Source organism: Argentina silus (assembly GCF_951799395.1).
Source record: "Argentina silus genome assembly, chromosome: 19".
NCBI classification, from domain to species: domain Eukaryota; kingdom Metazoa; phylum Chordata; class Actinopteri; order Argentiniformes; family Argentinidae; genus Argentina; species Argentina silus.
In genome coordinates this window covers 13,619,419-13,637,122 of record NC_139673.1, presented here as the reverse complement: position 1 = coordinate 13,637,122, position 17,704 = coordinate 13,619,419, and the positions used below count along the sequence as shown (strand labels likewise).

The 17,704-nt window shown below is 46.1% G+C and overlaps 2 protein-coding genes across 3 annotated transcripts; one reads left to right on the top strand and one right to left on the bottom strand.

The window, feature by feature from the left end:
* The first annotated feature begins 1,479 nt into the window (after positions 1–1,479).
* Positions 1,480–9,521, top strand: lamp1a (lysosomal associated membrane protein 1a). 2 transcript variants are annotated; one of them, XM_083691019.1, is made up of 9 exons: positions 1,480–1,780; positions 4,277–4,392; positions 4,783–4,999; positions 5,555–5,716; positions 5,852–6,054; positions 6,146–6,271; positions 6,872–6,938; positions 7,296–7,463; positions 7,637–9,521. In XM_083691019.1, exons 1-9 carry the CDS (start codon positions 1,729–1,731, stop codon positions 7,774–7,776), a joined length of 1,251 nt encoding a protein of 416 aa, XP_083547145.1. In that variant the 5' UTR covers positions 1,480–1,728; the 3' UTR covers positions 7,777–9,521. The 2 variants fall into 2 exon arrangements, with proteins under 2 accessions (XP_083547145.1, XP_083547144.1); XM_083691018.1 differs by having other exon boundaries at positions 1,481–1,780; positions 4,274–4,392.
* Positions 9,522–10,364: 843 nt separating this feature from the next.
* On the bottom strand, positions 10,365–16,369 carry grtp1a (growth hormone regulated TBC protein 1a). Its single transcript, XM_083690989.1, has 8 exons — positions 15,560–16,369; positions 14,434–14,585; positions 14,030–14,188; positions 13,807–13,931; positions 12,574–12,670; positions 11,955–12,127; positions 11,465–11,650; positions 10,365–11,259 (listed from the first exon to the last, which is right to left on the bottom strand). Exons 1-8 carry the CDS (start codon positions 15,646–15,648, stop codon positions 11,167–11,169), a joined length of 1,074 nt encoding a protein of 357 aa, XP_083547115.1. The 5' UTR covers positions 15,649–16,369; the 3' UTR covers positions 10,365–11,166.
* Between the last annotated feature and the right edge of the window lie 1,335 nt (positions 16,370–17,704).

Sequence of the window (17,704 nt, the reverse complement as noted above, 5' to 3'; positions counted from 1 at the left end):
ATGTCTCAATAGTCTGAAGTGGTTTCCGCTCCATGTCTCCTTTCCCCAGTCTGAACACACAGACAAAGTAGAAGCAATAGTAGTACTAAAGGAGATGGTATCTACAAGCAATTTGTTGTTACATGATCCGGGTCTAGATCAAAACCTAAAACTGCCAAAACAGAAATTGAACATCAGTTAGCTGTCCTCTTCAGGTCTGCTTCACATCACATCACATCAGAGCAGATAAGGAAAGAAGAAGAGAGCAAGCCAGTTTAGACTATTGAGATGCACCCCTCAGTACTGTGAACCAACCTATTGCCCTCTACTTCTTCACAACAGGACAACTGTAGCACAGTCATGTGTGGCGTTCATAAATATTTCACTCAAAGCAGCTTGAAGTCTGACCTATGACCTATAACACCATGGCCATTCTCAAGAGGAACCAAACCAAAGGTTTGAATGTGGAGGAGGATTTTCATGACTGTCATCTGAGTTTGAAATGATGTTATGTTTTATAGGGTGTGGTATCACTACTTTTAGAATGATTCGACACAATCCCGGGCAACACATTAAACCAGACTGAGAAGATGTTTAAACCATGTCTGGATCTATAGAAACTGAAGTTCACTATTGTTCTAGGACAAAAATGAAACTGACAATTGACATCTGTGAGGCAAAAGTGTGAAACCCCCCCCTCCCTTCCTCATAGCAAGGCTGCACCAACGCTATATGCGTATTCCGTTTAGTCACGCTTTTGACCTGCAAGAAAGCTAAAATAAACTGTGACATGGCGGTGATAAGTCGAAGTAACGGCATTTAGTTACGGCGATCACCGCGTTCCTTCCCAGGTTTCGACATCCCCTTGTGAATTGCGAGGAGCGTCAGCTGACTGCCCACGGCGCGCGCTCCATCCTGACCTCCGTGCGCAGGGGTGCGCGTGGGGCCTCACATGGCTGCTGACTATTCTGACTTGCTCCTATAATCTGGGTATTGGGTCACAGTTTTTAAACCTATAATGACACTTTTATTTGGTTAAATGTTAATCATTTCATGTTTCTCTTTGTGTCATAGGTAACATACATTAAGAAAAACACCGCTAAATTGGCTGGAGGGTTCGAGCCCATAATATCTCATCTAAGCCTATGTGCGCATTGTGCGGTGCTTTGTTAATTATTTCCTAGCTTCTTTTTAGGAAATGCTCTCAAGTCTAACTGTGTGTGTTGGCCTTTGAATTACAATGTTTCTTTTTCTGATGAATTTTTTTTTGAATTAATAAATGTCGAGTTTTACATTTTCAGTTTTTATAAAGAAGCCCATGCAGTCGACTCTACTCTCTCTGGTTTCATAGTAGCCTAGAACTGCGTTCTCTCTGGCAGGGGGGATAGGAGGGGAGGGGAGGGGGGAGTCGCTGCCTCACGTGACGGTGCTGGGTGGTTCTAAAGGCTGGTTCACATGACTCGTTACATTCCTTCCACATATCCAGGGCATGAAAGAGAACCCATCTAACTGTCAGACTCTTGCAACCTGTCCGAACACAGGGCCATGCATACCAACGGGATTAAATAACAAACAAATAAAGGGTACAGAAGAACGCGAAGAGGAAGGTCTATAGATTACTTTTCAATTGCATAGGACGAAGCGCATGTATTGGTAGCGCTGGACAAGGCGAAGCTTGTGTGCGCTGTCCAACCTGTGCTCGAAACTCGCTTACATTCTGTTGCGTGTTATTTACGCTCTTCTTGAAACATGACACACAAACCTTCCTTGGTTGCTGGCATCGCCTGCATTGCGATTCTAGGTAAGTGTTTATTGTGGATGACCGTTATTTACAGCCGGGGATGAAACGACGTCACATTTAATCTCCAGTGTGGCGTTAGTTAGGCTATGTGCAGCCTGTCTGATCACATTTACATCGAAGGATTTTGTTGTGTGTATGGTGTTGTGGTTATTCTTAAAAAAAATGCTTAGCCTACATAAGAGGCTATATATTTGTGATCGCCATTTGGACACGAAGTTTGATTGACAGGCCTTTTATTATAGGGATTTAGTCGATATAATGTTTCGTCTATGTGTTGTCCCTTTGTATATCAGATTTGCAGTTATTCAAAAAGTCCATGCAATTTGACAGTAAAGTATGAATCAAATGGGGACAGACAGACTGCCAGTTTGTTTTCCTAAATCAACAGCGCGACTGTCAACCGGAGCCGTGCGCTCATAGAGCCGCACCATTGTGCCGGAGCGCTTCACGTGACCGCGGAGGTGCTTTGTATTGAAACAGTGGCCTCTTTATGCAGACTACATTTTAGCTGGCCGTTCAAACACTATCCTAAATGGTCTCTACTGACTGACACACGACCACACAGATATGTCACAGCAGTGTGAAGTGAGCCAACTAGCTTAATGTAGGCTAGTTGTGCCTTTTCCTACAGAACTATCAATGCTTCAATGTTTTGGGTACCCACTTTTTGTGGTCTAGACCCAGATTCGTGTTGACTTCTACAACTTTGTCCCTTCCCCATGTGAATTATGTTAAGATTTGTTCTGTCAAAATGTGTTATGCTGAATGTATAAGCATATTTGTTCTAAATACTGACCTATGGACTCTTTCTTGCCAATTTAATAATCTTGGTAAAATCTTGTTTCTTGTCACACTGTCAGAAGTCCAGCTACTGCTCAGTTGTTTGGGGAAAGTAGTCACGCTCTGATTGTAGTGTTGAGTGAGTCAATACAAGCCTTATCTCTGTGTGTGTGTGTGTGTGTGTGTGTGTGTGTGTGTGTGTGTGTGTGTGTGTGTGTGTGTGTGTGTGTCTGTGTGTGTGTGTGTCTGTGTGTGCGTGCATCTGTATTCCTATCTGTATTTGTCAGTTTGCCTCTGTGTGCATGTTTGTCTGTCCCATTGTGTTTGTACACGCACCTGTGTGTGTGTGTGTGTGTGTGTGTGTGTGTGTGTGTGTGTGTGTGTGTGTGTGTGTGTGTGTGTGTGTATGTGTGTGTGTGTGTGTGTGTGTGTGTGATTGAGTGTGGGAGTCTGGGAGGCAGGCTGGTTCATGATGTGTCGCTGGAGTGAAACTCCCTGAGTCATCACTCACACACACACACACACACACACACACACACACACACACACACACACATACACATACACATACACACACACACACACACACACACACACACACACACACACACACACACAGCGGTAGATAATCATGATGGAACCACAGCAAACCAACTGAGGATGCACATTACAGTAGGACCTGCTCTGCAACCAGACAGATAATGGAGTCGATATCCCAGGCCTGTTATGGAGGGTTCACTCTAGGCCGCTGACCAGACCACACTGGAGGCCACTTAACTCTGTTTTACAGCAGGGGACGAAACACATATCTCTCTCTCTCTCTCTCTCTCTCTCTGTCTCTCTCTCTCTCTCTGTCTCTCTCAGGGAGTGTGTCTTGTAGATCCACAGTGTAAATAGGAGGGTGCTTTTGTGTATTAATAGTGTTCAGTGTCAGTGCCAGGGACAGTGACTAGACAAGACTAGCTAGGGTACTAAATAAAGTATTTGGTAACGTTGCTGTGTGTCATAGGGAAGAGGGAGGATGGAGGGAGGGGCCGTCGTATTTGCATCATCACTGGGGTGACATCACTCAGGCAAAGTTCTAGAACTTGTATCTGACTTGGTGTGGTATGAATCTCTTTCGTCTCTGAGGTTTTATGGCCTTTATATCTCCTGCCTACTGGGTTTTAAAGTAGAATGCTGTCTTTGTATCGGATCCCTTGTCTGAAGAGAAGATTGTATCTGTATGAGAGTAGTTCATTTATGACTAGAGTCGTCCCAGTGTTTCTCTCAACTCTAGCGCTATACTGCCCTCTGGTAGTCATGTTAAGAAACTACAAGGCTTGCTTACAGTGGTTGGGTTGACTTGACTTGTCATTTCTCAAATGACTTATCAAGAGTAAGTTGAGAGAGAGAACACATTAGGGTTAATCTTTCTAATGAAGACAGCATTGATGATGATGATGATTATGATTATGCTCATGTTGTCTCCCTCATATGGCCTAATGATGATGATGATAAGGGTCAGTAATTCTCTCACATCCTTTTTTAGGCGAGGCGCAACAAGTAATGATTGGGGGCACATGATGCTGATGATGATGATGATGATGATGGTAATGCTGATGATGATGATGCTGCTGCTCCTGCTGCTGCTGCTGCTGCTGATGATGATGTTGATGATGATGCTGCTGCTGCTGATGATGATGATGATGATGATGATGATGTGTCTCCCAGCAGGTTGCGTTGCGGTAGCGCAGGCTGTCACTCTGGAAGTGAGGGAAGGGAACTCCACCTGCATCAAAGCTGAACTCTCCGCCTCCATCCTCATCACCTATGACTCCACCAATGGCACGGTAAACCACACCCCCCACAATCCTCTCTGGCTGGCCTTCTGCGCGCCGTCTGTGCTGAATTCTGATTCTCTATCCTTCTGTCTGACATGTGCTCTCATTCACTCCCCCCCATGGATTTAAACGCATTGGAGAGGTGTAAGAAATGGAATTGGTGGAAACTCCTTCTAGCCGATGCTTTTAAATCCATGAGGGTGAGGAAACGAGCGCACACTTCTTCATGGAGGCAACAAGTACGCATTCCAGGGAGAACGATGGTAGAGAATCGGAACGCATCGATGAATTCCACTCCAATTCTGCTCTGACAGTTCTCAATAGTCCCACTGATCATTTGACCCCCCCACCCTCCCACCCCCCACCCCCCACCCTCCCACCCCCCACCCCCCACCCCAGAGCACAGCACAGATGCCCCTCCCTGACTCAGCCACGGTGGACAGCAGCAGCTCCTGCGGCGGCGCCAGTGGCTCTCCCTGGTTGGTGGCTGTGTTCGGGCCTGGCCACTCCCTGGGCCTGGGCTTCTCCATCAGCGGCACCCAGTACAGCGTGGCCAACCTCACCCTGCAGTACAACCTGAGTGACACCTCAGCGTTCCCACTGGCCAACAGCTCCGGTGAGACTCCCACCGTCTGGGGGGGGAAATGACCACTTGGCACAGTCGAGGGTCAGCTTCACCCTGATTTTGTCGGAAACCCAGAGAGTTTGACTGAGTGAGATTAACTTCACCCTACACCTATACTGCAGTAGAATATACAAGGAAAATGGAGTACAATACATTTTAAAAAAATAGTTGTATACACTATTTAAACTGTACAAACCTATTCAACCAGTATGTCCTACACAGGCACACCTTTGCTTACACACTATATGCACACATTTAGTTTTAGTTTTTTTGTTTTGCTTTCAAATTAAATGAGGTAAATGTGAAAAACACATGTTTATTCTAATATTAGTGTTTTATACGCCCATATGGGCTGGGTGCCATTGAGATGCAATGACACTTAAATAAATAAAAATCAATCAATCAATCAATCACACAAGTTCTAAGCTAAGCAGCTAAGTCTGCAGCTGTTGGCTGGTCTTATCAAACACACCAAATGCAAGTTAGGGTATATTTACTTTTGACATCATGATTCCTCTGACCAATGCAACTGTCGTCCCACTTCAGATGTGGTTACCTTGGTGACGACCTCTGTAGGGATATCGGCACAGGTCAACACCACCTACAAGTGCTTCAGCGCCGCGTCTGTAACCGTGGGCGGAGCCGTCGTCACCTTCTCTGACATGAAGATGGAGGCTTACATGCCAGGAAACGACCTGAGCCCCAACGGTACAACAGACAGATAATGCATTGTGTGTGTGTGTGTGTGTGTGTGTGTGTGTGTGTGTGTGTGTGTGTGTGTGTGTTTGTGTGATTATTGCACTGAACTGTTTGTGTGTGTGCATGCTGTTCTGCTCATTACAGAGAGTGTTTGCACGGCTGATCAGAGTGCCACCACAGCCCCACCAGTCACAGTCACTGCCACGACAACAGCCCCCGCTCCGGTCAACCCCGGATCCCCCGACCGGGGGAGCTACACCGTAACCAATAGCAACGGCACCATCTGTCTACTGGCCAGCATGGGACTGCAGCTCAACATCTCCTACTTCTCTACATCCCAGAATAAAGTAGGTCACACATACACATACACACGCACACACACACATACACATACACACACATAAGTAACTCACTATGACCTGTCTTCCATGGCTGCAGACTGTCCAGGAAGTCGTAAACTTGCAGCCCAATCAGACGACCAGTTCAGGATCATGTGCCGCGACCAGTGCCACTTTGCTGCTGATGCAGGATCGTGCCACCAACCTTAGCTTCCTCTTCTCTCTGGTGATGACCTCATCCTTCTTCTGTCTGTCTGCCTGGCTCTGTCTATATGTCTGTTCCTTCTTTTGACCCATTGTCTTCCTTGTTACATTTACATTTACATTCATGGCATTTAGCAGACACCTTTATCCGAAGCGACTTATAACAAATACATTTGTCTAAGTGAGTGAATCATCTATCCATCAGTCATCATAAGAAAAAGTAATCTATGCTAGGACCAGGGGCTATTGACAGTCACATTGCTAGAAGAAGGAAGAATTACTTATTTTTTTTATTCATTTATTTACAGTAGAGAAACTTGTACAGGGGGGTAGTGGGGATGAAGAGGTCTTTAGGAGGGACAGTTAATATGTAGCCTGAAGAGATGGGTCTTCAATCTACGGCGGAAGATAGTTTGTGACTGCAGTCCTGACAGCAGTGGGAAGCTCGTTCCACCAGCGGGGCGCCAGGACAGTGAAAAGCCGTGATCGAGTGGTGCGGCTGTTGTATCCACGGTGGCGGTGCCAGGCAGCCAACCGAGGTGGAAGAGCGGAGTGATCGGGCAGGGGTTTGGGTTCCATGTCTTCTAACCCTAACCCTAACCCAATGTCCTTCCCCCTGCAGAACTCCACGTCTAATAGGTACCATCTGAGTGGACTGACGGTACAGGCAGTGTTGCCCGACATGACTGGTGAGTGAGTCCTCCTTTTCTTCCACTTAGGGGCTACACTCACTACAGGGCCAACCTGAGCCTTACTCTGCTGGCTTGGATGTTTTCCTTTCACATCGCCCCTTTCAGCACTGTTTCAACAACTATGGCCGGCCCAGTACAGCTCAGCTTGGTTAGGTTCAGCTCTGTCGTGTGAATTAGGGCTAACAGTTGCAGATATAGCCCACAGTTCAGTGTACCTGAGTAGAACAGCCTTTTATGAAGTCTTAAAGCAATATAAGGGGATAACTCACTCTTATCATCTCTCTCTCCTTCTCTCCCCCCTTCCCTCTCTCTCTCTCTCTCTCTCTCTCTCTCTCTCTCCCTCCCTCACTACAGCACCCTTCTCTGCCAGTAACATTAGTCTGGACTACCTGCCAGGGACGTTGGGGCGTTCCTACATGTGCAGTGCAGAGCAGACTCTGGCTGTGGTCCAGGACTTCTCCCTCAACACCTTTAGGCTGCAGGTGCAGCCCTTTGGCATCACGGGAGGACAGTATGCCTCAGGTACCGTATCTACAGTAAAGTAGTCTCTCTCTCTCTCTCTCTCTTGTTCACTCTCTTTATCCCTTTCTTTTGCCCTCCTTTAATGCTCTTTTCATCTCATGACCCTGTCCTAACTTTGAGAAGCTGTGTATGTGTATGACCTTGACTCTCTCTCTCTCCATCCCTCTATCCAGCGGAGGAGTGCCAGTTGGACCAGGACAACATGTTGATACCTATCATCGTAGGAGCGGCTCTGGCCGGACTGGTCCTCATTGTCCTCGTTGCTTACCTCATCGGCAGGAAGAGGAGTCATGCTGGATACCAGACCATATAAGGACACACACACACACACTTCCTGTTCCTGTCGGAGCGCCCACGAATGCTCCAATCAGAACTAACCACTGCTACTAACAACTGACTAGACCATGTACGAACGAACCCTGCTTTGCTGTGTGTGTGTGCGTGTGCGTGTGTGTGTGTGTGTGTGTGTGTGTGTGTGTGTGTGTGTGTGTGTGTGTGTGTGTGTGTGTGCATGTGTGTGTGTGAGTGTGTTTGTGTGTGAATGAAAATGTGTCTTCTGTGCTTTTGTTTTTTGGTTTCTCTCTTTTATTTACTGTTTATGGATTATTAAGAGAAACTGAATATCTGCTACCTATTAACTAACCACTGTCTGGTCAAACGACCCCCACTCTCAGTCTCCTACTCTGACAAATGCATCTCTGCTGCTGCAACCAGCTCTGTATAGCCTGTTTGGTTTGACTCTGTCTTGTGTTTTCTTGGGTGGATTTGCGCTTTCAAGGAATTGAATGATATTTTTTATTGTGTATTTTCGTGTAAATAAAAGTGAATCTGACATGACATTAAGTTATAGTGTTAAACTCTTGTGGAGGTGGGGTCTGTGTAATCATGGTAACCACACTGAGCTGTCAATCAAGTGCTGAATGATTTTACTGGGGTCTTATGATGGGCTATGTTCCAATAACACTCAATGAGCTTCCTTATATCCTTCCTCAAATCCTAACTAATTCCTTACGTCCTTATCTCCACAAGACCTTACTCGTTAGGGGATTGGATAGCCCGTGTTTATGTTGCTTTCATCCACTGAAAGTGATAAGCATAGGAAAGGAAGCCAGACTTTATGGGGACAAAGTTCATGTTGATTGAGTTTGAAGTGGGACTGGCTGACTTGAGCTTGTATATGCCAAGCTCAGCTGAGTCTATCCATGACTGCAAGCAAGCAGTCGCAGTGTTGTTCAGCTGTTGCTTTCCTTTTGGCCTCTCGTGTTGTCTCATGCCGTTGTTTCTATGACGATCACTTCTGCTGAATTCCAAATGGTGCCCTAGCCCCTTACCTCCTAGGTTCTCCTGTTGATCTGAGGAAGGAATGGATCAATATGGGAATTGACCCACCTAGATCTGAAAGGATTGGACAAGTAAAATCAATATGGCAGAAATTTCACTCAGGCAGAAGGCAAGGTGTGAGCAATATGGGAATTGACCCACCTTGCCTTCTGCCTGAGTGGAATTTCTGCCATATTGATTTTACTTTCCAATCCTTTCAGATCTATAGGGGTATCGGGTAAGGGGCTAGGGCTCCATTTGGAATCTAGCACTAGGAGGTCTAAAGACTCCTGTGAAAAGGGAAACTTGTGAATGTCTGTCTTCCCCACACACTCCTCAGTCACAACATATGAAGGAGCATCAGGGGAGGCTGGTAGAGGTAGAAATCGGAGGACGGGCTCATTGTAACGCAAGGAATGGCATGAGCCCATCCTTCAATTTCTACCTCCACCAGCCTCCCCCGAGGAGCATGTATTGTGGATTCTGAATCTTTGGCCTTACAAGGTGGAGGGGGGTGAATAACATGGATGTATTGAACTGGGCAGAAAAGGGGGGGGGTATATTTTGTAAAAGCAGGATGTTACATATTGTGTTAACCCCCGCCCCCCTCCCCCCTCTCTTTGAGATTGTGTTGATATGAATTGTAGTGAGTTGATCTTTTATTTTTGTAGAGAATGCTTTGATCTTTTTTCTATCATGCATCTTGCTGAAGTCAATAAAATAAACTTGAAACTCTTGTGTTGGGTTGTTTTGTCTTTTGGTTTTTGTCGCGAGTTGTGTATATATGGGATTTGTAGTTCTAAGCTTCACTCATAATGGCTGCATCTAAATATGGTTTCACAGTGATAAGAGTAGGCTAATCAATATAGTGGATTATTGGGAATCCACTCTCACATCTAGCTCAAGGATAGTCATTTTAGACTATTGAGATGCACCCAAAAACATATACCCTTCCTCCTAGACTTTAATTGCTGCCTTTACGATATGGTTCTATCTATTTGTTTTGCTCTTTAACAATTTTTAGATTTGATCTTTTATTTTATGCACTTGAGATTATTTCAGATTATTCTTGTACAATGAAAAGCAATTTATAAATGTAATAAATAATGATTACATACTCACCACACTTCATTTTCAGATAGTTTTCTATCATCAAGGAACTAAGGACAAACAGGATGTACGTACTAAATAACATTTCACCGAATAAGCAGAGACAGAAGAGGTCACACAAGGGTCAAAAGGGGGAAAGAGCAGCTGTTTAATTGTGGCTGGTGTACAAAGAATCAGGCTCGTCACCATAGTCCGGCTTTGATTTCACCATCCAGTAGTGCACTACAACGAACACTTCCTCATTAGGTACCGTATAAATCATACACTTTAAGCCTACAACCCAACCTCATCAGAGTCTTCTACTATCAGAAGCAAAGTGCAAAGTCATAGAATTGAATTCAATAATTACTCTTAAAAAATGTTCTTCCTCCACATAGAAGTGGAGGCTGGTAGAGGCAGACATCGGAGGACGGACTCATTGTAATGCACGGAATGGATTCAATTCCATGCATTACAATGAGCCCGTCCTCCGATGTCTATCTCCACCAGCCTTCCCTTCCACATACGTAAGACTAAAATCAGTGTACAACATACATTTAAAATGGAATCCTCAGCTCATGAATAAATGCTAATAAATGCTACTAAATGCTATGCAGCACCAAAGCCTCAGTATGTATCTAAATACACACACCAATCACAGCATCTAGATTCGGTGACAGTAGTTCAGCAGAAATATTGTTCGTGTTTCAAGGTACACAGCTTTGGCACAGGTCTGCGCAGAATATTGGATCGTTATAGAAAATGTATGGGTAAAATGATTCCCTAGATACTGTGAGGTTCTCATCGGTGAAGACCTGTGCATAATCTTTGTATCTCATAAAACACGCACATCTTAAACAGTGATTCATAGTACAGTAGTCAGTCTACAGAGTGCAAGTCTGGGTCTGTGTTAGTCTTCCATGCCGGCCTTCCCTTATGGATCTGAAAGGACTTGATGGGTCAAAGCTGTATGGTGGAAGCCCATCCAGTCCTCTCACCCATCAGAGATCATGGGGCATAGGGGCAGAGGAGGGCAGCATCCCAATAGTCTAAGGTGGCTTCCTCTCCTTGTCTCCTTCCCTTCATCGGCACTCATATGGGAGAACTGGACAGGTGGAAGTTTGCTTGGTGGACCACTATAATATTGACCTTCCCTGTTATAACAGATCAGTGTAGGTGAAGGAGAGGAGACAAGGAGAGGAGGCCACTTTAGAATATTGAGACACGGCTCTGGAATGTGTAGTGTGTGTAGTGTGTGTGTGTGTGTGTAAGTGACAGGTCATTGTGTGCGGGGTCAGGACTCCTCAGCTATTATGCGTGCCCGACACGTCTCCCGGAGCTTGTTGACGGTTGCCATGGAGAGGCTTCCTGGTTCGGTGAAGATTTGCTGGGAATGCAGAGAGACAAAGGAAAGGCAGGAGGATTAGAGGATTACACACAGGGCCATGGGCAGATCAGATCAGGGAACAGTGGTCATCACACAGAGGGCCTTTGTTTTATCACATAAAAGCATGTAATCTCTTAAACACACATAGCTGAAGATACTATTGCTATAAACATGTGTGTGTGTGCTGTCCAGGTATGTTCCTTACCTGCATGAAGGTGTGGCAGTCCTCTACGTAGGGCCCTCTGGTGATCTGTTTGAAGCGTTCACAGACGTCGGGGAGGGACGGGGCCTGCTGGATCAGAGCCTGGTGGTGGCAGATCAGGGTCAGGGCCACGCGGAACAGGATCTTAGAACCCTCGTAGAACAGGCAGTCCCAGATCCGCAGGACGGTCTGAGGAGAACGAGGGAGAGGCAGGTTTAACACAGGACGGTCTGAGGAGAACCAGGGAGAGGCAGGTTTAACAGCAACAGAACAGAGGGGCTGAGGGTAGAACGGCCATGGTCGGCCCTCTTTCTCCCGGACCATCCTCCCTCTTTTTCCATCCCTCTTCCTTAGTATCCTGCCACTCTCCCTTCTTTTCTTTCTTACCACACTGACCCCGTCTCCATCCCACTATCCCTTTCTCCCTCTCTCCCCCTCTCCCTTGCTGCGTCTTACCATCCCAACACTGTCTCCACCTCCCTCCCCTCCTCACCTCGACAGGCAGCACATCTATGAAGAGACAGATGAACCAGCGGGAGACCACCAGGGTCCACATGACGTTGTGATCCCCCATGGCCTGAGACACGCCAGGGGCTTTCAGCTTCACCAGCTCCCCTAGGACCTCCTGGTCCGTCTTCAGACCCAGCATAGCCGGGGTATAGTAGTCTGGGGAGGGGGGGCAGACAGGGACCATAACCTCTTAGTCAGTCACTCACTTCAGACAGACAGACAGACAGACAGACAGGGCTCAGAGATATATAATCCTTAAACACATTGACAACATGTCAAAGAAACTAAGTTGCAGTTTAGATCCACCTCCGCAGGAAATTAGCTATTAGGCAGTGGCTATGCACTTCCTGTATGACCTGCATAAGATTACCTACCTACCCACCTACCCACCCTCCCTCCCCTCGTCTCTGGCGTGATGATGACATGAGTCTTAACGAGCTCTGGGCAGATCAAGACCATGTGACCTCCTCCAGGGATATTCATAGCCACCAGGGCAGGAAGAGGATCCAGGAATAGAGTCCATTACACCTACCCTCTACATACTGTACACACACAGACACTCAACACACAGTCATTAGCATTAGCATCACACACACACAAACCTGGTAATATCTTTCCCAGTAGAGCCTCCATCAGCCAGAAGGATTTCTCCTCATCTTTAGTGATGATGATAAGGTACCCAGCAATGAAGTTCATGCCCTGAAACCAAGAAAGCCACAAGGTTAGAGGTACACTCCATTGAAATTCAACAGTGCTCCTTTGCATGACACACACACACACACACACACACACACACACACACACACACACACACACACACACACACACACACACACACACACAGCTATGGTAGAGCAAGTTAGTATTCTAGTGAATGAGGCAGGAGGGAGACAGGGGCAGAGCTACACAGAATGTGAGAGACCGCTCAATACAATGTTGGTTTGTTCTCTTTGACCATGGTTTTTTTCTGTTGAAAAAACATAAGAAAAAGTGTGTAATGTGTATTGTATGTTGATCTGTGATTTTGTGGCTTTTGAATGTCCAATAGAAATACATAAAAATATATTTTTCTTTTTTAAAAAGCTGACAGCATGGGAGACCAAAAGACAGCCGTTCAGACTGTATACGCAGACCCAACCTTCAGTCACAGTGCTGCCTCTTTGCAATGCAAATCAACCTTCTTCTGCTCTAGTGCATCAAATCTGCCTTTCAATTAGATACACAACACACACACTGTTCTCTGGAGCTAGATTGTGAATTCATGGACATCCACATCCATAGGGAGATAGTACAACGCACGCACACACACACACACACTTGCTACAGTATGTGGCCTTGTCCACTTGACATGCCATTCCAACTATAGACTTTCCATTTTGAGAGACAAAAGCCGATTGAGCCTTGGCTGGGTTTACCCAGACTGGGTCATTCCAGGAGAGACCACAGGGGGGCGATGTGAGCATGTTATGTACAATAGACTACCAGTGAGGGCTGATGTATGAGGTAAACACACAACAGAGTCAGACCAGGCAATGGAAAAGACAAAATAGAAAAATGTAAATGCAAAACGCAAATGTAAGGTCAAATGAGATGAGAGACATCAGCGGAGTAATACACACAGACATACTGAGATGTAGAAAGAAGTCATACGGTTCCTGCAATGAACAGCGAGCAGACGGGTGGAAGTGTTAAACAGTGAGGTGACCGATAGGTGAAAAGTTAAACAGTGAAGGTGACAGGTGAGGTAAGCAACCAGGTAAAGGTTGACGGTGAGATGAGGAGATGAGATGACAGGTAAGCAGTGGGGTGAGAGAGACAAATGGACCCAGTCGTACCTGACAGTATCCCACAGCCGGGTTGTGGTGTCCATAGGCTAGCAGCACGTTGTACAGGGTTTTCTGTAGACACGGGTCCGCAGCCCTTCTGAACTGGACGTTGTCGGGAAAAGTTCTGTGCAAGTCTGTGAGAGTGAGGAAAATGCCATTTAGCACGCCTGTGCGAGCGAAAACCTCACCAGTGCACGTATAACTGCTCACCTGTGTACGTGTAACAGCTCACCTGTGCGGATGGTCTCCACCAGCTTGGGGTCGTGCTGGGCGTCTAGTAGAGAGTGGTAGTAACCTGGGTTCTTCTCCAGCTTGTCCTGGGCTCCACTAGCTGCCATCCAGATCAGACCGCGGTGCTCGTTGGGGACCCCCTTCCTAACATAACGCTTCACTGGAGGGGACAGGCAGGCACACATTTAAATGTTGTATTAGGTTTCACACATTAAACATTGAGAGATGGCTACAAAGGACAAACATTTGTGAAGAGAATACAAAGGACCAAAATGTAGAGGTCATACAGGTGTTCAGACTAGTGAGTGCTGAGGGATTGACACACACACACACACACACACACACACACACACACACACACACACACACACACACACACACACACACACACACACACACACACACCTTTTATGTTCTTCTCCACTTTGTTCCTCCCCTGCAGAAACTTGGACCACTTGATGGACCTCCTGGTGAGGACAGCCAGGTACTCAGACATCAGCTCTTCGTAGGTCTCATAGTCAAAGTCCTCCGGCCTCTCAAAGCCATACGGGTCCACACTGAAACCACCCAGAACATTAACAATCAACAGTTGTGAGCGTACTGAGGATAGAAGCATGAGGTGAGTTCTAGTATTTGTCAACATCTGAACACAATCTGGACATAGAATTGGGGAAGAGAGAAGATGATGCTCAATAAAAAGATGACATGAAAGTGTGCTCTATAAATGACATGTCTGAGTGCGCTGCCCTGAAACACTGTTCTGAACAGGGATTGGGAATCTGACACATTGAAACAGTCTCTGCAGGGAGGTTTGCACTTGTTCCAACTCATGACTTAGTCTAAGTGGCATCACCTGACCAGGGAACATGAGAGAGGCGTGAGTGGAATGTATAAGGCCTGGTTGAGGAGGATCCACAAGGTAGTGTTCAGGGCAAGATCCAACCTGACAAATGAATGTTGAGCATTTACCAGCTTCGAAAGAGGTGCACAGCAAGAACACATCCATGTATTCCTTATTCCAGCCCAGTGCTAACACACCTGATTCAACAAATCCACTAGGACAAGTAGGCCTAATCATCATTGAAACAATTTAGTTAGTCCTTGGCTGGAGCAAAAGCAAACACACCTTGAGGGCCCCTAAAACAGGATAAACGAATACTGTCCTCCTCACTAGTGTGTGTGTACACAACAGAAAGACCTGCAGGACCCTCCCACGTGTGTGTGACTAAAACGGTGCGTGCATTTCAGTGGTGTCGGGTGGAGGTTGTGACTGCGTTGGCTTCTTTGAATAGTGCACATGCCATACCCGGGACCCAGTCCAACTATCCTCACACTGCATCGCTCATTCTGATCAGCTAATGCTAACTACAACATCTAGCTCCCCACGTTATTTTTTATAACAGTGTTTCCAGTTAACTACAGCCATGCGTATTCTACTGAGACTGTAACCGTGACGGTGCCAGAACACCCCAGCATAGATGGGCCTAGTTGTGTAACTTTTGCTAGAGTTTAGCTATAGCTAGTTAGCTACCTGTGCACCCTGTCCCTTGCACTGCCGCCGAGGGTGTTGAGTCGAAGTTGCGGCGAGCGAGCCCCGTTTGCTTTGTTCCTCTTGTCCATTGCAAACCCCGATATTCCAGAGATGCCTTCAAAAGTATCGTATCCAGTGTCGGTCTCCGTAATTCACTGGCAATTTCAGCAGTAGGTTTATCTTTTAGTCCAAAAGTTCACAACATTGTTGTACGGCGTCCCAGGCTGAAATGATATCGCGCTCTCCATGGAGTGCCACAACAGCAAATCCGAGCGTGGACTCGAATTCCCCTCACGGTCCCCCCGCGGCTTTAAAGATCCACTCTGTCCCAGTCAAACGCTATTGTCCCATCCGAGGCAAAAGCAAGTTAACAGGGCGAAGAGATTGCAGTGACTCGGTTTATCATGCTCTTCTCCTGGTCATCCAACATCCTGGGTCTATGCACCTGTCGTTACTTGTTAGGCGATCGCTGCCTGGCCAACAATGTTAAACGACACGATTTATCCTAAATGCACAGTTCGCAGTCTCAAAACATGGTCGGTAGCTCATTTCTCATCTCCTCCCGCTACCTCTTCTACGTCTCGCAAAGGTGGCACGCACGCCTGCCTGCGTTGGAGATCCGTTAAATCCGCGGGCACGTCAATCAAGCCGCCGGAGAGACTAATAGGAACGCCCTCTGCTAAATATTCAAACCACGTAGTGTCCCAAATGAACTGCCAAACTCTGATTAACAAGGAAACATTAAATAACAATGAACAATAAGCCACTAGCCTCTTTTAGCTAATGATACATTACTCAGTACACCTCACAACAAGAGTTCTGCGTCAAGGGGAAGCCCTAGGGCTCATGTAGCCCCTCCCACTGACAGGTGATTTTAGTTGACATTACGTCATGGATCACACCTCAATGTATTTACTAATCAAATCTCATATTTCATCATCTTCTCCCTCTGGCTGTCCTCTTTGGCTGAGAGAGAGAGAGAGAGAGAGAGAGAGAGAGAGAGAGAGAGGTAGAGGTAGAGGTAGAGGTAGATGATGTAGATAGGCAGGCAGGGTTGTGTTAAACAGATGCAGGCTCATGTTCCAACACAGTTTTATTAAATCCTCTCACTTTGATCCTCCCTGGCTGACTGTGGGCTGATCCTCGGGTGGTGGGCTGGGTTCTTGAATGGTTAAAAGGGATTAGATTCAAACCCACCCATCTGCACTGTTATTGGAAAGCCCTGTCACAACAGACAATATCCAGTAATTCTCTAATTCTGTGTGTGTGTGTGTACATGTGTGCCTGTGCCTGTGTGTGTGTGTGTGTGTGTGTGTGTGTGTGTGTGTGTGTGTGTGTGTGTGTGTGTGTGTGTGTGTGTACGCACATGTGCACATGTGCTTGTGTGTGGTGTGTGTGTGTGTGTGTGTAATTTATCTAAACATCCTGTAACAGTCTCCTGAACAGGCCTCTGGCTACAGTTGAACAGCTGTTGCAGGTGTATTTAGAGTGTGTGAGGTCTTTGTCATGGATCATTTCCTCCAGGTTGTTATCTTTTGCACCAGGTCTGTAGTGGAAACATTGCCTCTCATGGAGTGAGAAAAGGACAGGACAGGACATAGAAAATCATTGAGCTGCAAGCACTTTGTTACATCAGGGGCAGTGGAAAACACCAGTCATAGACTGTGTGTGTGTGGGTGTGTGTGTGTGTGTGTGTGTGTGTGTGTATGTGTGTGTGTACACGCTCAGTGTTGGAAAGTGTGTCACCAAATGGTTCCCTCCCTCACATTGACTGTTTGCTTTATTTGAGGAAACATTCTGTGCTTTCGAAAAAAAAAATCCTATTATAACTGATGCAGTATCAGCCTTAAACACATATTCAGTAATCTCTTTGAGATTATCCCCATGGGAAGGCCACATACCTAGACTTTGTATTAGTTTAGTGTTGGATGACTTCACATCATGACCTTTATTAGTAATTATTCACGATATGCCAATGTCAGTACAGGGTCACATAAAAGTGAAATGATTAAAAAAAAAAAACTAAACAGGAAGACTTGATAAATGTGTCCCATTTAATCAAAACATCAACAAAGAAGAGAAGCTTCTCAGATTCAATTGAAGTAATTTACATGTTTAATCTGATAAGTATTTGGGAATTGGGTT